General features: G+C 42.4%; 1 protein-coding gene across 1 annotated transcript in view; it reads right to left on the reverse strand.

The window, feature by feature from the left end:
* The window catches only part of plcl1 (phospholipase C like 1), a 138,998-nt gene that overhangs the window by 39,866 nt on the left and 78,191 nt on the right, over window positions 1–20,941 (reverse strand). Inside the window, exons 2-6 of the mRNA XM_075480214.1 lie at window positions 8,704–8,778; window positions 6,507–6,794; window positions 5,205–5,492; window positions 3,061–3,452; window positions 643–1,759 (exon numbers count right to left, since the gene is read on the reverse strand). Coding sequence (XP_075336329.1) covers window positions 643–1,759; window positions 3,061–3,452; window positions 5,205–5,492; window positions 6,507–6,794; window positions 8,704–8,778 — 2,160 coding nt within the window. The remainder of the gene's footprint in view (window positions 1–642; window positions 1,760–3,060; window positions 3,453–5,204; window positions 5,493–6,506; window positions 6,795–8,703; window positions 8,779–20,941) is intronic.

Raw genomic sequence — 20,941 nt, forward strand, 5'->3', positions numbered from 1 at the left:
CAATTTTGTTCCCACGAATTCGGCGCTACTAAAGCTAGCCGCAGTGAGCAACGCACTTCCTGTTATTTTCACAAAATAAAATACCCGTTGCCTTTTATCATAGGGAAAGCCATTACCATACAATTGGTGCTTTTGTTTTGAAAACAGGAAGTGAGCCTACCCTCGTTGTAGCTAGCTTGAAACTGCCGTTTTGACAGGAAATGACGATCGGCGACGTCACGTTACGTTGCATCTTGGGTAGTTTGAGTATGAGTAGTAACCTCATGATGCATACCCAACATTTCAGAGAATCTAGAATGCATCCGGGAACTTAAAAAAAGTTAAAGTTAGTAGGAGTAGTAGGAGTAGTGGGAGAAGTATGCGGTTTCGAACACAGCCATCATCTCATATCTCACTCTTCTTCTGCAGTTCTGGCTGAGAAATCCTGCTCATCTCATTCATCAGACCTTAGTTGCTGAATAATTAGAGACCGAATTGAATAATTATCTGTATTTTTGTTTTGTTTAAATTGGATTTAAGTGGAAACGGTCATAAATGGTAAAAGGTAAATGAGGTAAACTGCAGTTTACGATGACAGCAAGCACAACCCGTTTCAGTTTTATTTAACTTTAGATTTTGGGAAAGACGGAACAGCATCTGGACCTTAACGCGCAGAGTCTGCGGCGGGACTCCCGGCACGCAGCCGTGGGTGTGGGCACTGAAGTACGACACCTCGTCCCTCATCACGGCAGGACGGAGGACGTAGCCGCACCCCCCGTTCTGCGAGAAGCGGCCTCGGTGGAGGTCCAGCATGGCGCCGGGCGTCTGCTGGTTCAAGGCCACGAGCTGGATCCCTCCCTTCCAGTACCCTTGCGGGTTGGGGTTGCTGGAGTCCAGGCGCACCGAGCTGGGGCGGACCCGGGTCAGGGTGCGCTTGGTGAACATGACCAGGTCCTCGGGGCTCTCGCTGGTCAGCCGCCCGGCCTCCCCTTCGCCCAGCGAGCACATGGTCCAGTAAGGCGGCTCGGGAGGCGTGGGCGAGCCGGGGGAGGACGGGCTGCTGGGGGGCGACTGCTGCTGGGCCTGCTTGTAAGTGGCTCTCTGGGTGTAGAAGCTGCGGCTGCCGGTCCGGGCGATGGCCACCAGGTCCGACAGCTCTTTGTGGATCCGGAGCTTCCGCGGTTGAGAGGGAGGCGGCACCACCAAGACCACGCCCAGCTCCTCCTCGCCCGGGATGGTCATCCTGCGTCCCGCCAGGGGCCCTCCGCCGCCTATCTCCTCTTCCTCCTCGGACACCTCCCCGTCGGAGCCGTCCTGCTCCGCCGGGAGCTTCTTCCCCACGATGAGGACGCGTCCCTTCAGCTGCTCGGGGGAGGGTAAGGTGGTGGCCCGCCCCCCCAGGCTGACCGGCAGCGCCTCCGGCGTGTAAAGGCGGGACCCGAACACCTTCCTGAGGTGGTGCGCCATGGTGCGCTGCGTGGCCGGAGAGCAGCGGTGGCACAGGTACAGCAGCAGCGGGAACTGGGAGGTCAGGAAGGCGTATTTGTTGACCACCTCCAGGGCGGAGCGGATGGTGACGGGGGCGTGGTGGTGGTGGTGGTGGTGGTGGTGCCGGGAGATATCGGGCCCGTAGTCCACCCCCAGCAGAGGCTCCCCCTCGGGGCCGTCGGTGATTCCCAGCTCCAGGCATCGGCAGCCGGTCTGCAGAGCCTTGATCAGCCCTCCCAGGTCGGCCCGGCCGTGGACCTGATCGTCCAGCAGGTAGGAGCGGTACGAGGTGCTGAGGGAGGAGACAGAAGGAGTTAGAACCCAAAGATGGACGGATATGGACACAGATGAAGGACCTTCAGCTAAACCGGGTGTCCTGATCGATGATCTCTTGCAAAACTGAGAAGATTTGAGCTTAAATGGACTTCTTTCAACTTTAAGAACCGATTACACTGGAAAAAATCAAAGTCTTACCAAGTATATTTGTCTCATTTCTAGTCAAAATATCTCATTACACTTAATATAAGACACAACTGCCTAACAAGTACTATTTCAGCCAGATATAGGGACTTGTTTTAATACAATACATCTGGAATATCTTGTTAAATGAAAAAGTCTTGAAAACAAATTGTTTTGAGTCACATATCATATGAAACAAGCTTTGTTTTACATTTGAAGAGGTTTTTAAGCTAATTTCAAGATCACTTTTAACTCAAAAGTCCTAAATATCACATCTTACTTCAAGAAATGTTGACAAGCCGATTTTCATTAGTTCCATTTTTTTTGCTTGTTTCAAGCAAAAACGTCTTTTATTTGTTGTTTTTTTAACTTATTTTTGGAGGGGCATTTTTTCCAGTGTAAACTTTCTTATTTCAATCTCACCATCTCCTAAAAAGACTAAAAAGATTTGAGATCTTTCCTTCTGGACCTCCGTGTTCCTCTCAGGAACCCCGTCTGGTTCTGCCAGCCCTGCAAACAAGCCGGTCTCAGTCCAGCTTTGTGGTTTTATGAGGGTGGAACGAGCTACCAGACACCATCAGAGCAGGAAGGAGATACTGGTGATACTGGTCTTAGTGGTGGTGAGAGAACAGAACCATCTGTGTGGATCTGATGATCTATTCACACACTTTACACTCTGTGAGCACAGGAAGCTTTTTTGAAAATATAAATAATGACTCATGTCGTTGTCTTTATTTTCATTTTCAGATCACGGGATCATTCTGGGACCAACTTATCCAATAAGCAGTCGAACTTCACAGCAGAAGCATTTAATTTCTTCCTAGTGTTTGTGTGAATAACACCGACAGCTGTATTAATAACTAAAATCTGGTTTAAAAACTGATAACAGAGACATCTTTCCTGGATTCCAGTCGTTTTAGTGTTCATTCTTTCTTTGTGTTCTGCTGCTGTGACCTTAAATCAGTCGAGTTTGAACTGATCTGCATCACATCTATGGGTCACCTGATGTAGTAGTGGCACAGCGGCTGGTTGGTGTCCTGGCTCACCTGATGTAGTAGTGGCACAGCGGCTGGTTGGTGTCCTGGCTCACCTGATGTAGTAGTGGCACAGCGGCTGGTTGGTGTCCTGGCTCACCTGATGTAGTAGTGGCACAGCGGCTGGTTGGTGTCCTGGCACACCCCCAGGTGCTCCGGGTCCAGCAGCTGACACTCGGGGGACTGCAGGTAGCGAGCGAACCCGTCCAGGCCCAGCAGACCTCTCTCCCTGCCCTGGGCCGAGGGCTCGTAGCGCCTCAGCAGCTCCCAGCAGCCCTCGGCCGTGGCCAGGGACAGACCCTGCTCCGTCTCCAGGAACAGACGCAGGTCCTGGGGATCCAGACACTCGCGGTCCTGGGACAGCTGCACCAGCAGGAAGTAGACGTCGGGCCGGGTGCACAGCTCGCAGAAGGCCTCCTGGAACTCCTCCCGGGTCACGTGGGAGGTCAGCTTCTCCTTGCTGCGCTGGATCTCTTTGAACCGAAGACGCACCTGAAGAGAGGAAAATGACTAATAGTGGAACAAACTGCCAGTGGAGATTAAACTTTCACCAAATGGAGACATTTTTAAATCCAGGTTAAAAACATTTCTGTTCTCGTGTGTCTATGCGTGAAATCTGCACGATATCTTTGAACTTATCTGGACTGTTGCTTGTTTTTAAATTCATTTAAATTATTTTATTTGTTTCTCTTTATATTCTTTTTTGTATTTTTAATGCTTCTTCCACTCCCTGCTGCAATGCTTTTATTTTATGTGAAGCACTTTGAATGGTTTGTACATGAAATGTGCTGTATAAATAAATTTGATTTGATTTGATTTGAATGAACAGTTAGTTTTCTTTAATAAAGACATCAAAGTGACCCTCTGAGAACACAATGCGGCCACAGTTTCTCTCTCATTCGTCGTCAGCTTTCGGCTCTGCCCATACTCGCAGGAATCTGATATGCTCACTTTGTCCTCGCCGCTTATCTTCTCACCTGTCTGAGCCAGCACAGACTTTATCTCTATGTTTTCACGGTAATTCACACGAGGAAGGTGAGCGTCCATATGCAAATGTATTACTCTTTTGAACGCATATTGTTCTGAGAAGCAAAACGCTTTATTTTTTAAACCCCAGCCAACTAGCCGGACTACCTTCATCAACACCAAAACGAGGCTGGAACTCTGCTCACAGGACGCAGCAGGGGGTAAGAAGATGTTCAGAAATGATGTTGCTGATATGGGATGTTACACAGCTTCATGTCAAAAGAGGCGAACTGTCCCTTTAAGGCTTTATATTTACTGATTTAAATGAATTAAAGACAACAGAATCTGGTCTGAACCTTTTATTCAATTCAATTCCATTCATTTTTATTTATATAGCGCCAAATACAACAAATGTCATCTCAAGGCACTTAAACCTTAAAGTCCAATTCAAGCCAATTGGAATTCAATTCATTGTAATCATAATTATATGATATTATCACTGGGGAATATGCTCCAAACCAGCAGCTTATCAGCATTTTGTACCATAAAGGACATTACATCACATTACGGTCATTTTTCAGATGCTTTTATCCAAAGCGACTTACAATAAGTGTGTTCCACATCGGTAGGCAAAAGAAATTCAGCTCACAAGAAATCATAAGTGCATTTCCTTCCAAAACCAAACAGCTAAGAGCATAACTAGTGCCGGAGTAAGTGCGGTAAGTTAGGTACCGAGACAAATGGGAAGACAATTTAGGAAACAAATAAGTGCGTAAGGAGCTGGGACGTTGTCCTCAGAGGGCGGATCTGGGTAGTGTTTCCTGCAGAGATGGGTTGCAGCCTGCGGCCAAAGATGGGCAACGACTCAGCTGTCCTGACATCAGTCGGAGATCGTTCCACCATCGGGGCGCCAGAACAGAGAAAAGCCGTGACTGTGTGGATGGTGCGCAGGGACCGCTGAGTGAGGGGGCCGCCGGCCGCCTGGAGGCCGCAGAGCGAGGCGGTCAGGCGGGGGTGTAGGGCTTGACCACAGCCTGGAGGTATGAAGGAGCTGTTCCTTCCACTGCCCTGTAGGCTAGCACCAGAGTCTGAAACTGGATGCTGTATTCATTCCTGAGTCCCTGGTTGTTGTTGACTCAAAAACTATTTTTATAGACTTGTTTCTTTCCTCTAAATACAATCATTTTGGTCAGTGAAGACTTTTTTCTGTTCATTTAAACAAAAAAAATTAGATTTAAGTGTTGTGCACCACTCTCACGTGCACATAGAAGTCCTTACCTTGGCCTCCTTGATGCCCGGGCACAGTTTGCAGATGGTGGCGACCGCCATGTCCTCCGATACGATGCCATAACCGTCTTCGTCCACCTGAGCGAACTCTGCCGCCAGCCACTCGCTCCTCATCTTGCTTCCAAGGCTGCCTTCCACTGCCACGCCGCCATCACCCGGGCCTCCTCCTAATCCCCCTCCCCCGGCTCCTCCGATAATTGAGGGGTGGGCTAGCAGGTAGCGCAGGCCCGTCACCCAGATGTTAGCCACATCTGCTGACAGCGCAACCAAATCTAGAGACTGCAGGGAGTGATGGGTAATCACGATTAGTGTCTGGATGGCGAAACATAGACTGTGTTCGAAACCGCATACTTCTCCTACTCCTACTACTCCTACTAATTTTTTGAGTTAGTATGCGAGTTTGAGTAAGCGAGAAGTTCCCGGATGCATACTAGATTCTCTGAAATGTTGGGTATGCATCATGAGGTTACTACTCATACTCAAACTACCCAAGATGCAACGTAACGTGACGTCGCCGATCGTCATTTCCTGTCAAAACGGCAGTTTCAAGCTAGCTACAACGAGGGTAGGTTCACTTCCTGTTTTCAAAACAAAAGCACCAATTGTATGGTAATGGCTTTCCCTATGATAAAAGGCAACGGGTATTTTATTTTGTTAAAATAACAGGAAGTGCGTTGCTCACTGCGGCTAGCTTTAGTAGCGCCGAATTCGTGGGAACAAAATGGTAAATAGCCGGTATTTTGTCAGGTTTTCAACACGTTGGGGATCTAAACGACTACTTTCTCGCCTGAAAATGTTTCAAATGTTGCTAAAGTTTACAGAGTTTAGAGCTTAAGAGAAATCAGCTTCAGGCCGGCTGATTTCGGCTCGGGCAGGAGTGAAATGCATTGTGGGTAAATGCTCTGCATACTGTCTGATTGATGAGTATGCAGTATGTAGTATGTAAGTATGTAAGTATGTAGTATGTAAGTATGTAGTATATAAGTATGTAGTATGTAGTATGTAGTATGTAGTATGTATGTAGTATGTGGTATGTAGTATGTAAGTATGTAGTATATAAGTATGTAGTATGTAGTATGTAAGTATGTAGTAAGTAGTATGTAAGTATGTAGTATGTAAGTAAGTAGTATGTAAGTATGTAGTATGTAAGTATGTAGTATGTAAGTATGTAGTATATAAGTATATAGTATGTAGTATGTAGTATGTAGTATGTAGTATGTAAGTATGTAGTATGCAGTATGCGGTTTTGAACACAGCCATATTTTTTAGTGTTTTCTTTTTCACGACTTTTACCTGGTACTCATCGCCGTGTATGATGGAGAACGCCGCTTCCTCTGCCAGGTGTTCGGACAGTGGACCGTTATGGAGGAAAGTCTCGGTGCTCTTCCCGGTGCGGACCTCCCGGATGCTGGAGACGTCCAGCCGAGCCCGGTCCCCGTCCTTCTTGGACGGCTCCCAGCGCAGGCAGCTCAAGTCCGAGTCCAACGTGTAGAAGCGACAGTAAACCCTGGAGTTGGGCCGGATCTTCTTCAATTCACAGCCGCCTTGCATGAACGCCAAGCAGTCGGCAGCACTGCTCACCTGGAGGAAAGAGTTCCCCAAAACCGTTATCGTCGCGTTACCTCTACACCTCCAATTAAGGGGAGACACTACAGGTGAATAGGGTAATATTTTAAGATAATAGATATCACCATGAAACTTCCTCAGTTGATTACTTATACAATAATGAAAAAAAATGTATTACAAGTTTTAGAAATTTGTATGTTCAATTATGCAAATTATCCATTATCTCATTAAATATGCACACATTTGCATATATTTCCAGAAGATATATCTGAACATATGATAAAGCCAGGTGCAAAATTATTTTTTCATTTTGTTTACACACAAAGAAAATTACAGAGGGATTTCAGGATATCTGCTTTAATTTCCTAGGAAATCAAAATATACTCTCCATAGCCTAAAACAAAACATTGAATTTCGCCATATTTTTAATTATAATGTCACATAAATCAGGCCAGGAATGATTTATCAACAAATCCTTCTATAAATATCTTCAGAATACTGCTAAGTGTATTACTGGAAAGTTTGGTGTTAGTAGGTGCTCCGTAGGCTGAGATATTGATACTGGAAAAATACAAAAAACTGATTTTGAGAAAACAGCAAAAACTTTGAAAACATAAATTAAAATGTTTATTTTAATACATTTTGTTTACTCGCGGCAGTACGTTTCGCCCCAATTTACCAAAAAGTTAGCATTCCAACGCGCCACGCCGAGCTTCGTCTATTTACTGAAGTCTGTCATGAGCGGTATCGTTGGAAAGCTCCGAGTCTCCTGCACAATGATATGTCACCCAAATAACGGCACTTCCTTTCTATCAGTAACCAATCAGGAATGTCTAAAGGCGGATTCATAGCTAATGACAAAATCTCATTGGCTGCTGGTCGTTTCTGCTAACGTGATTCGCTCAGACGCATCACGTGTTTAGCTTTAGCGGAATCTCCGAAAATACCCCATAACACCGCAACTTTCAAAAGAAAGCAACAATTGCGCTTTGCAAGATGCAATAAAAGAAAATCTATTAGATTAGCTGATGAACCATCGGGAAGCAGCACACCTGACCGTAAACTGTCGTTAGGAAACCGAGGTCAATGACAGTGGCTGGTCTTAATGAACTGATATGCGATCTTTTATTGTATTGTATTGAGCTTGTATTATTTATCAATAAGATTTTTTTATTCAATATTAGTATTACTAAGGGCCTGAGCATTTATTCTGTTTTTGAGCAGTTGTTTCCAATACAAATGTATTTAATTCCCCAATTTAAATCTTTAAATGCTGTTTTCTCAAAATCAGTTTTTTGTATTTTTCCAGTATCAATATCTCAGCCTTTGGAGCACCTACTAACACCAAACTTTCCAGTTATACACTTAGCAGTATTCTGAAGATATTTATAGAAGGATTTGTTGATAAATCATTCCTGGCCTGATTATGGGACATTATAAAAAAAAAATATGGCGAAAATCAGTGTTTTTTAGGCTATGGGCAGTATATTTTGATTTCCTAGGAAATGAAAGCAGATATCCTGAAATCCCTCTGTAATTTTCTTTTCATTTTGTGTGTAAACAAAATGAAAAAAGAATTTTGCACCTGGCTTTATCATATGTTCAGATCTATTGTCCGGAAATATATGCAAATGTGTGCATATTTAATGAGATGTCTAATTTGCATAATTAAACTAAATAAATAAATTTCTAAAACTTGTAATACATTTTTTTTTTATACTTGTATAAGTAATCAACTGAGGAAGTTTCATGGTGAATTTTAGAATATTACCCTATTCACCTGTAGTGTCTCACAGTAAAGAATCATGAAACTGCCTCCTGAAGCGTTCCAGAAAAAACACTTCCTAAATCTTAACAACACAGATTTAAATAAACCGGAATTGTCCTTTAAATTTTAAGTTTTTGGAATGAATTTCCATCCTACCTTCTTCTCAGAGGGCATGCTGCTGAAGGACACCGTCTTCTTCCTGCCTCCACCCATCTTCTGCACCGAGGGATCCTGGGAAAACACAAAAATCAGACGCCCTCAAGGTCAAACCGAGACATTTCTACATCCTAAAAGCATGAAGCGATGCAGCTAAATAAATTCAGCTCCTCCAAAGTCACGGTAGCTGTTAAAAACGTACGGAAAAAAAAGGTCAAATTTGAGATTTAAGTTGCAGCGCAGGTCCAAAAGTTTGTAAAGATACTAAAATGTTCCCATTTAAAAGTTTCTCTCAGTGGACGCATCACCCAACAAAAGTGATTCGAATACATTATTCACCAGTTATGACATCATTGTAGTTCATAAAATCATAAAAAAATGTTAAATAATTTGCAGAATCTCTCAAAAAAAGGGGCAGTTTTATAAGTACCTTACATAAAGTATCTTATTTATGGCACAGTGCAATTAACACTGCAGCCAGCGGTACATTCAGACATCATGTGTCAGATGAACATGGATTTAATGTAGGTGGAACTATATTTGATCCCATAAGGCGAGCAGGTGGAGAGCATCTATAAGCAGAGAGGTTTCTACCATCTGACTCACTGCTGGAGCTTCACATAAGGCGGTCACAGAATATTTCATGTTGAATTATCACTTTTTAATTCTTCTAAAACTAAATTCTTAAAGCTTTTTTTATCCTTTTCCTGATAAAAATGTCAGTCTGGTCATTTTTTCGCTGAAGTTATTTACTTTAATGGCTACAAAATAACAAGATCCAATGTTTCCGTCTCCAAAAACATGGATTTAAACTAATTGTAGTTTTATAGAATAGAAAAATACTTTATTCATCCCACATTCATAATTTCAAATTAGTCAAGTAGCTTAAAAAATTCTTAATATTTACAATGATTGTATGTTAACAACAACAATAATAATACCAATTCTAATAAAAAAATACTACTACTACTACTACTACTACCACTACTACTACTACTAATAATAATAATAATAATAATAATAAATGTCTAAATAAATTTAAAAAAATTAATTAAAAAATTTAAAAAATTAATTTTTGAAATTTTTTGAAAAATATGTAAAAAAAAATCAATCAATCAATCAATTTGAGAAGAACTCAGCAGTCACGGTTAAAAAGCTATCTTTTTAGCCTGTTATCTAACAGCATTTCATAATTAGACTCTCGTGCTGCCGTCTTTAACCGTTTTGAATGTAAAAACTTGTTATTACACCATAATAAAGCTTTTATTTTCTCACAAAAACAATGTTTTTAATCAAATAGTCGACTAACAAGAGATTTATCACATATTTGAAACACTTGTTTGGTCCTTTTTTTGTATACATTCACTGATTCCTGCTTCCAAAATGTAAAGTTTTGGTCATTTTCTTGTCGTGCTTTAGGACAATAAGCTCAACTTTTACAACTTTGGATTCACTGGAGTTTCTTGAACAAAATGAGGTATTAAAATGTCAGTTTAAGCATAAATTCACTGACATCTTTTAAACCAGATGATTGACAACGTTAATCTTTACAATTAGAAAGGTATTTCCTTTTCGGAACATGTTGACAGGTTTCATTTTCCGTTAATTCTGGTGAAACTCAGGAGAAAAATCTCTTTACAGGTGAGAACCCTGCTGTGATCTCTGCTTCCCGTCTCCGGTTGTGTGCAGATGCTGACAGTTTGACTGGCAGCCTCATCTCAGCCCGGAGAGAAAATGTCGATGTAAAGTTAAGATCTATTAGTGCTGCAGCGCCGGATTTTGTACCGGAGGCCTCGTTAATGGGTCTTCACTGATTTGCAATGAGCTGCACTCATTGTGGCGTGACAGCAGTAATTTCATGTGCTGCTCAGTGCGATGTTGGCCACGTCTCCTGTGTGAGGTCCAGTCCCCTGTTACCTCAATCACCCAGCGCAGTTTGGAGAGTACTTAAAGCACTGAGAAGCTTTAAGTGTATTTACCACAAAGGAAGCTTCCCTTTCAATTTCTGAAATAGCTTCAGAGCAACCGAGTTAACCCTTAGCACGGCAGAAAAAAACCCACTAATGATACTGTAGAGTGATGGCGATGTAAACATGCCAACCAAGAATACACAGAAACCCATTCGGTAAAACAACATGCTGTCAACAAACTCCTCCATTTCAGCTTAACTACAGTTAGCATGACTGAAAAAGCATCTACACTTCTTAGAGTACAACAATCACCCAATTTCCCCTCCGGATGAAATGAAATGTTGTGATGATTAATGGGAATATCCTACAAACATCCCTTATAAAGGCTAATGGAACCTGGCTGACATTTTGTTTTGGCTAATGTAGCCGTTTATGTCATCTTACTGAGGCTACGCACAGACTTATGTAATGGCTGTTGCTGTTTTGTTTCAGCTACTCTAGGAACTAAAAAAAATTTTTTTTTAATCAAGCATAGCATCTACAATTTGTCTTATTTAAGCTAGCGTGGCTGCTAACCTCCATGTTAAGCTAGCATGGCTGCTAACCTCCATAGCATCTCCATCCTAAAGAGATCTTGCAGTCTAATTTTTGTCTTGTTAAGGATAACACAGCAGCATTTAGCATCTTGGCCACCGTAGAAGCTAACCTTATCTTGTCTAGGCTAACATGGCTATTAATTTTGTCACAGCTAGTGTAGCAGCAAACTGAAAAAGTGGGAATTTCCTACAAAAATCCCTCATAAATGCTAATGGAACCTGGCTGACATTTTGTTTTGGCTAATGTAGCCGTTTATGTCATCTTACTGAGGCTACGCAAGCTTGGCTAACATCATGTTTGTCGGGCCAACTCACAGACTTATGTAATGGCTGTTGCTACTTTGTTTCAGCTACTATAGAAACTGAAAACGTCTTGTTTTATCTAGCATAGCATCTACAATTTGTCTTATTTAAGCTAGCGTGGCTGCTAACCTCCATATTAAGCTAGCATGGCTGCTAACCTCCATAGCATCTCCATCCTAAAGAGATCTTGCAGTCTAATTTTTGTCTTGTTAAGGATAACATAGCAGCATTTAGCATCTCGGCCACCGTAGAAGCTAACCTTATCTTGTCTAGGCTAACATGGCTATTAATTTTGTCACAGCTAGCGTAGCAGCAAACTGAAAAAGTGGGAATTTCCTACAAAAATCCCTCATAAATGCTAATGGAACCTGGCTGACATTTTGTTTTGGCTAATGTAGCCGTTTATGTCATCTTACTGAGGCTACGCAAGCTTGGCTAACATCATGTTTGTCGGGCCAACGCACAGACTTATGTAATGGCTGTTGCTATTTTCTTTCAGCTACTATAGGAACTAAAAATGTGTTGTTTTATCTAGCATAGCATCTAAAATGTGTCTTATTTAAGCTAGCATGGCTGCCAACCTCCATAGCATCTCCACCCTAACGAGATCTTGCAGTCTAATTTTTGTCTGGTTTAGGATAACATAGCAGCATTTAGCATCTCGGCCACCGTAGAAGCTAACATTATCTTGTTTAGGCTAACACGGCTATTAATTTTGTCGCAGCTAGCGTAGCAGCAAACTGAAAAAGTAGCTAATATTATATTGTTAAAGCTATCTTTGCGTAAACTGATGAACTGTTTTTAAGTTTAGGATAACATAGGAGCATTTAGCATCTCGGCCACCGTAGAAGCTAACCTTATCTTGTCTAGGCTAACAAGGCTATCATGGCAAACTGAAAAAGTAGCTAATATTACATTGTTAAAGCTATCTTCGCGTAAACTGTTTTTAAACAAGAATCAGTATTATGGACAATGTGCAGCAACGGTTTGTTTAAAAGCCATTTTATATATTACATAATATTATATATTCTTTATATGAGTCATTAACACGCACAAACTATTAATTATAAAATCCAGGATGAGACGTAGGCTCAAACTTTAGCTTCTAAAATCCTATCTCACTTTATTTTCATTCCTCAAAACTAAATTCTAAACATATCTGTGCATCACAAACTACGAACAAAAAAACAAAAAAAATATAAAATGCATTGTTATCGTCAATATAGGGACTAATGAAACCCCACAGCACATGTTTGTGCTTAAGAACCACACTAGCAGCACATGTTTGTGTTTGAGAACCACACTAGCAGCACATGTTTGTGTTTGAGAACCACACTAGCAGCACATGTTTTGTTGGCTCCCTGAGCTGCTTCACATCAACAATCTGTGTAAATAATTACCATTTAGTCAACAGTCATTATGGTTTTTACGTGAAAGGCAAATGCACACAGTAACTGACAGATTAACTGGCTGTAGCAGCCTGCTGGCTCCCAGGAAAGCTGATGTGAAAACCTCCTGTCGCTCACAGATGATCTATTGTCCACAGGATATGAATAAAAAACAAACCACTGTGTCCTGCGAGCCTCCATCTGACAATTTCACCACCAACACAAAAACAACAACCCACACAAAAACAATATTAATTCAAATCGTAAAACAACATCAACCCTGTAGTACCTCCCTGCACGAGTCTGTTCTACGTGAAACCGAAGTGCACGCAGAGCACATAGTGCACGTGGCTCACAGTGAGTTACATTCACAGGTTTTTATCCTTTTGTAATTGTACTTGTTTTGAGTGTTTTTAATGTTTTTAATGGAGCCCAACCTAAAAATTTCTACAAAATAAACACGTTTTAAGAAAACAAAATATCTACTTTCAGTCCTTTTTTAGACTTCTGGTGGTTTAAAATACAACAATATTGGGCAAATGTCTTCAGCTACTCCTCATTTTTCTTCATATATTTATTTCCAAGCAGCCAGACTTTCCTGTAACCTTTAAAGTGTCCTGATCAATAGTTCTGCAGCTTTCTGAAGGTCTTTCAAAGTTTTTCTTTGGACATTTTCTGCTTTTTCCCTCATTTTCAGTCCATTTTTTCTTTGTTAAGCCACTTAACTCTGACCTGTGAAGCATTCAGGCAGGAAAAAGGCTCCTAACTCAAGGGATGAACCAGTGTTGTGTCCAACTGAGCAAAGAAGCCGTTTTAAACTGGATCTTTAGGCACTTTGTTCCCAGCAGCCTGTCACAGAGACACATCATTTGTTCCCATTTCTTTAGCTGCATCTCTGAAAAACAGCTTCATAGTTTCAACTTTTTTGTACATTTATGTTAAAACTGCTTTCAGTTACCAAAAGAGTCAAATTAATATATGAAATTCAGTTTTAAAAAAAATCCTAATAAAAAAATAATGAACATTATTCCGTCTAAAAGTAGAAAAGTAGGAAAAAAACGACAATAATAAGAATTATATGTTATTCAACATCAAGAAAAAGTAAATAAGATTCAATTTAAAGCTTAAAAAAGGAATATAAGATATAATCTAATGACTAATTATGGAACAATTAATATAAACTTAATGATTAAAGTGTTTTATGCCACCAGAAATGAATAATCTAGAAGCTCTTTGTGGGTTTTAGGCTGGAATTAAGATTTGTTCCCATTTCTTTAGCTGCATGTGTGAAAAACAGCAAAGATAACACAGTGTGACAGACAGAAAACAGGATTTCTGCAGCAACAAGGTGATTCCCAAAGAGCTGTTAGCTGAAAACTTGGCATATCTCAGCATGGTGTGCAGTGTGTCCTTAAAACATTTGAGGAAATCCAAAGAAGAGCTTTGGGATGTCCTTCAAGAAGCCTGGAGAACTATTCCTGAAGACTCCTTAAAGGTAGGGTGGGAGATCCTGGATTTTGAGTCCAGCGAAGCTGCATTTTGAAAATACACAGGTAAAAAGTCCCAACCCTTTTCTTCACTTTTCCCCCGAAGCCACGCCTCTAGAGTACATGAACGCGCACGAGCACGAAGGTGCACGAGCGCTGTTCTGACAGCAAGCATCGATCGTTGGCGTATTTAGTATTTAGTTTATGCTAACTATACGTTTAATAATGCTAGGTGCTAGCCAAGCTGGCTCTAGTTTAGCTTCCTGCCAAGCTTCTGGACGCGTAATTCGTTCACAGAGCAGGGTACGCACACAGGGGGAAGGAGGGGGAGGGAGGAGCAGATTGCAGTTTGATAGACGGCATCAGAATCCAATCATTGTGAACGGTCCGTTCAGTATGATTGGATACTGTTTTTCCTAGATTGTACGTTCTAGAGGCCACTAAAACTTTTCATATTTGTGTCAAAACTTTTAATTAATTTGTTGCAATGGGGGTGTGAAGAGTATTTCAAGCAATATGTAAAAAATGTTCCAGAAAAAGATCCTCACCCCGCCTTTAAAGAAAGGACAGAAAGCTCGTCTGAGAGGGTTCAGGCTGTGCTGGAGGAGAAAGCAGCTCAGAGCAGATACTCACTTTAAAGCTGCTCAGAACTGAACTAACTCTGCTTCTGCCTCAGATTCTGGGTTTATGTTCATGTTGGAACATGTTTCAGTGAATCTCTGCAGCTGTTACCATGGAAACATCTGCAGATATTCACTTTAAAGCTGCTCAGAACTGAACTAACTCTGGTTCTGCCTCAGATTCTGGGTTTATGTTCATGTTGGAACATGTTTCAGTGAATCTCTGCAGCTGTTACCATGGAAACATCTGCAGATATTCACTTTAAAGCTGCTCAGAACTGAACTAACTCTGGTTCTGCCTCAGATTCTGGGTTTATGTTCATGTTGGAACATGTTTCAGTGAATCTCTGCAGCTGTTACCATGGAAACATCTGCAGATATTCACTTTAAAGCTGCTCAGAACTGAACTAACTCTGGTTCTGCCTCAGATTCTGGGTTTATGTTCATGTTTGAACACGTTTCCATGGAAACAGCTGCAGATATTCACTTTAAAGCTGCTCAGAGCTGAACTAACTCTGGTTCTGACTCAGATTCTGGGTTTATGTTCATGTTGGAACACGTTTCCATGGAAACAGCTGCAGATATTCACTTTAAAGCTGCTCAGAACTGAACTAACTCTGGTTCTGCCTCAGATTCTGGGTTTATGTTCATGTTTACAGTAAATCTCTGCACCTGTTTCCTGTTTTCTTGGATATATTTAAAGAAATTAGGGCTGTGACCAACTGTGGCTGATTTTAGTAGATTGTGGGCTTTATTTAAAATCATTTGAAGACTTATCACCGTCTCTTTGCCAGCCTCGCACACCTACAGACTTTTTCTTGAAGCTTCTTTAGATCTCGGCATGATGACATCACACGTCAGTGTTAAAGATAAAAGCAGACCCTGGATGTGTGAGGTTTAAAAAGGGAAAAAAATCATCCATCACTCCCTAAGAAGCCTCTAATCTTTGGCACATAATCTGGAACCTCTGATTGTAACGCGATGGCTTTGAAGGTGTGATAAATGTTGGGCTGTAATGACACGAGCTTCTCCATTCGTTAGAAATTTAACACTCAAAAGTAACAGAACTTTTTACTCGAGCGGAACTTTCCAGGAGGCAGTTTTTTGATTTAAGGATTCTGCAGCGGTCTGAGAAGTAAAAACAATGAGGTCAGTAAACAACAGGCAGATAAGGACAAAACCCAGAAGTGATTACCTCTGAGAAAAGATGCAGGAGAGGCAGAAAAAGGAGGGAAACAGTCGACTATCGGTGCCTCTTTGCTTTCACCACACAAACACAGATTGATTTCCAATTCCAGTTTTTTTTCTCTCCGGGCTCCCAGGACACGGACGGACGCAAAAGAGGTGAGAGTTTGTCTTGTTTGTCTTGTTTTCCCCCATCACTGTCCCACCAAATGTCTTTTATATTAAGTTGGTCAGCGAGGAGGCCGAACAGATGAGCTTAGAGAAAGCAGGTCAGCGGGTATTTAGGTGGGCAGATCAGCGCCGGTCAGCGCCGACATTTTGGGAACATCGGCCCCGTGGCTGTCCGAACTAATCTGTCGGGAGGATATTACATGCTGTCCCTTTAAAGGGATAGTTCGCCTCTTTTGACATGAAGCTGTATGACATCCCATATCAGCAACATCATTTCTGAACATCTTCTTACCCCCTGCTGCGTCCTGTGAGCAGAGTTCCAGCCTCGTTTTGGTGTTGATGAAGGTAGTCCGGCTAGTTGGCTGGGGTTTAAAAAATAAAGCGTTTTGCTTCTCAGAACAATATGCGTTCAAAAGAGTAATACATACATCGAGTTTGGCTCTTGAGAAACTGACCTATATTGTTAGAAAGAGGGCTTCTGAATTTTATGATATTTGAAGGATATTTCTGGAACTGTTGAAAATGATTTAATTTGTTGTTGGGAGTGCAAGCTGTAACCTACATTTTTAATACTTTTTTTATTTATTATTATTATTATTTTTATTATCTATATTTGTGTTTATTTACTTATTTATTTAGATTATTTTCATTATTTCATATTCATTACACAGTAATTTGCTGACTAATTACTGCGGTTTATTGTATCTTTTTTAATCATTTAATTATCATTTTCTTTACTGCCATATGTTTTGGATGTTTAAATTGTTGGATGTTGTTATATTAACATGAAAAACCAATAAATATATGTTTAAAAAAAAAAAAGTTAAAAAATGGTTCTCCAGGAAAAAGTCAGACCTCACAATCGCTTGGCCCTATTTTCTCTCCCTTCGTATCACTGCCTGCTGTGCAGACCGAGCAGCAAACACCGTAACAGGCGCGGCTGTCGGCAGCAGACATTTGTGATGCAAATGTATTACTCTGTTGAACGCATATTGTTTTGAGAAGCAAAACGCTTTATTTTTTAAACCCCAGCCAACTAGCCGGACTACCTTCATCAACACCAAAACGAGGCTGGAACTCTGCTCACAGGACGCAGCAGGGGGGAAGAAGATGTTCAGAAATGATGTTGCTGATATGGGATGTCATACAGCTTCATGTCAAAAGCGGCGAACTATCCCTTTAAGAAGCTGGCACTTATCACTGAAAGATGAACCAAGCATTTTATGTCTGTATCTATCCCCAAATTGCATCAGCATTTTCAACAAGTTTTTAAAAATATCGATAAACATGAGGGCAAAATCTGCAATTTACAATAAGAGCTGAAAGTCTAATCTCTCAGATGTTTTCTAGGCTGAGAAATCAAAAGTTTTCGTGGATAATTCAAAGTTCTCCTCAGGTTTCAGAAGTCAAACACACATTTATCAGCTGGGTGTTGGAGCCATCCGTCACCGGTGACCCGAAAGTCGGCATCCAGGAAACTATCGCCACGTCCTCATGAAGCTTTTAATGCCCGGTTCTGTTTGTCCTAAAAAAGGGCATCAACCGGTTATAATCCAGCCCCTGCATTAAGCCCCGGTTTGTTTTATTTCACTCCATCTCTGAGTTTGCTGCCAGAGGAAAAAAAAAAGAAGAAAAATCTCAGCACAGATGGAGAGACGGCGAAGAGAAATGGGACCGAAAAGCTGGAGGGAAGAGGCGATGCGAGATAAGTCGGGCAAGACGAATTAAGGGTTTGAAATGAAAGGTTGTTCCTTAAGTGGAGAAACAAAACAAAAGCGCAGCAAATGAAAATCGTATTCCTCAAAGGGCAAGATGAGAGATGTAAGAGTCAGGACACAGGAAGCAGGAGGGGGAACAAACGCAGGCAGGACAATAGGTCATTGTGTTGGGGAGCCACACACAGCCAGTGAAGTGCTCACAGCAGCCGGCCGTAAACTATTCAAAACGAGTGCCTGGATACAGCGAGGAAAACACACGGAAACAAACAGGTGGGAGGTTTATGTTGCACCGCCATCACAGCAGCAGCAGAGGCTGCAAAACAGAAACAGGAAGGAGAAGGAGGTCGTTTAAGAAATGAACGAGCTTCCTACAAACTGACCGAATGCTTGGTTTTATCCCAAAACCAGAGGATCTGAACACAATAAATCTCGTAAGACGGATCAGTGAGACGACTCACAACTAAATCAGATGTTTTCCATCAAATATAAAGGTGTAACTTTATGGAACAAGTATATTCACCTGACAAACCGCTCTGCCTCCCTACCCATCTATAAGAGGAAACTAAAAGATCACCTGGACTCTATGGGACTGTCTTAATACTTTTTCTTCTCTTTTTTGTTTATAGTTGCCATTTAGTCTTTTGATTCATCCATCCATCATCCAGCAGCCTGAGCAGAGAAACCCAGACGTCCCTGTCCCCGGCCACTTCCTGCAGCTCTTCTGGGGGGACCCCGAGGCGTTCCCAGGCCAGCCGAGAGACACAGGCTGTGTTCGAAACCGCATACTACATACTTCCATACTACATTCTGATCGATCAGACAGTATCCAGAGCGTTTACCCACAATGCATTTCGCTCCTGCCCGAGCCGAAATCAGCCGGCCTGAAGCTGATTTCTCTTAAGCTCTAAACTCTGTAAACTTTAGCAACATTTGAAACATTTTCAGGAGAGAAAGTAGTCGTTTAGATCCCCAACGTGTTGAAAACCTGACAAAATACCGGCTGTTTACAATTTTGTTCCCACGAATTCGGCGCTACTAAAGCTAGCCGCAGTGAGCAACGCACTTCCTGTTATTTTCACAAAATAAAATACCCGTTGCCTTTTATCACAGGGAAAGCCATTATGATACAATTGGTGCTTTTGTTTTGAAAACAGGAAGTGAACCTACCCTCGTTGTAGCTAGCTTGAAACTGCCGTTTTGACAGGAAATGACGATCGGCGACGTCACGTTACGTTGCATCTTGGGTAGTTTGAGTATGAGTAGTAACCTCATGATGCATACCCAACATTTCGGAGAATCTAGTAACTAGTAATCTAGTGACTCAAACTCGCTTACTAACTCAGAAAGACAGTAGGAGTAGTATGAGTAGTAGGAGTAGTATGCGGTTTCGAACACAGCCATAGTCTCTCCAACGTGTCCTGGGTCTTCCCCGGGGCCTCCTCCCAGTGGGACGGGCCCAGAACACCTCACCAGGGAGGCGTCCAGGAGGCATTCTCACTAGATGCCCGAGCCACCTCATCTGACTCCTCTCGATGCGGAGGAGCAGCGGTTCTACTCCGAGCCCCTCCCGGATGACCGAGCTTCTCACCCTATCTCTAAGGGAGAGCCCAGACACCCTGCGGAGGAAACTCACTTCGGCCGCTTGTATCCTCGATAAGGGTGGGAATCGAAAACCGGTTCTTGTTGAGAACCGGTTCCCAGTGTTTCAGTTCCTTGGAATCGTTTGGCGATTTTGCAAACGATTCCCTTATCGATCCCAGTGGGCGCAAATGACGTCACCACGCAGCGTGGCGTGGCGAGTCCAGCGCAGCCAGCAGCCAACAGTAAACATGGCGCCCAAGCGGTACAAACGCTCGAAAGTTTGATTACACGTCCCTAAAAAAGACGACAACAGGGCAACTTGCAAAGTGAATATTTCACCAAAGGGAGGAAATACTACCAACATGCAATAACTATGAATGAATGTCGCGTTTTCGATCTGCTCCGGACTAACGTTGGTGAATCTGAACCCAGCAACGTTAGCAACGTTAGCATGTCCTCGGCTAACACTGCAGGTAACTAACTAACAAACAAACACTGCCTATCATGTTAGCACCATTTGCCTGATTGTAAAAGCTGCTGTTAGTAACGGTTAAGGTTAAATGAATGCCTTCTCAGGCATTACATTTAGATGAAATCATGAGAGGCAGAGCCTGACTGGCTCAGAGCCAGAGGCTGGTGGTACTACCCCCAGTTCACCTCTACCTCCAGCTTCTCCTTTCACCAGAGCAGGAAGAGTTAAATTACCCAGGCCAGGATAGACCAATGTGGACCTCACCGTTGTTGGGTTTGTGAGGTCATGACTCGTGTTACTTCTAAACTAAACAAAGTTGATGCTAATCGACCGGTTTGTTGTCCTTTTTCTCCAAATGAGAATCGATAAGGGAACCGACAAAGAACCGAATCGTTAAGCAGAATCGAAAATGGAATTGGAATCGTAAAAATGAACAAGACCCCGAGATACTTGAACTCCTCCACTTGGGGAAGGATCTCATTCCCGACCCGGAGAGAGCATTCCACCCTTTTCCGGCTGAGGACCATGGTCTCGGATTTGGAGGTGCTGATTCTCATCCCAGCCGCTTTACACTCGGCTGCGAACCGTTCCAGTGAGAGCTGAAGGTCACGGCCCGACGACGCTAACAGCACCACATCGTCCGCAAAGAGCAGAGACCCGATTCTGAGGTCGCCAAACCGGATCCCCTCAACGCCCTGGCTGCGCCTAGAAATTCTGTCCATAAAGATTATGACCCCTTGATAGGGGCTGTTCGCTCTCTGTATGACCGGTGTCAGAGTTTGGTCCGTATTGCCGGCAGTAAGTCGG

This window comes from Odontesthes bonariensis, chromosome 12 (assembly GCF_027942865.1).
Source record: "Odontesthes bonariensis isolate fOdoBon6 chromosome 12, fOdoBon6.hap1, whole genome shotgun sequence".
NCBI lineage: Eukaryota > Metazoa > Chordata > Actinopteri > Atheriniformes > Atherinopsidae > Odontesthes > Odontesthes bonariensis.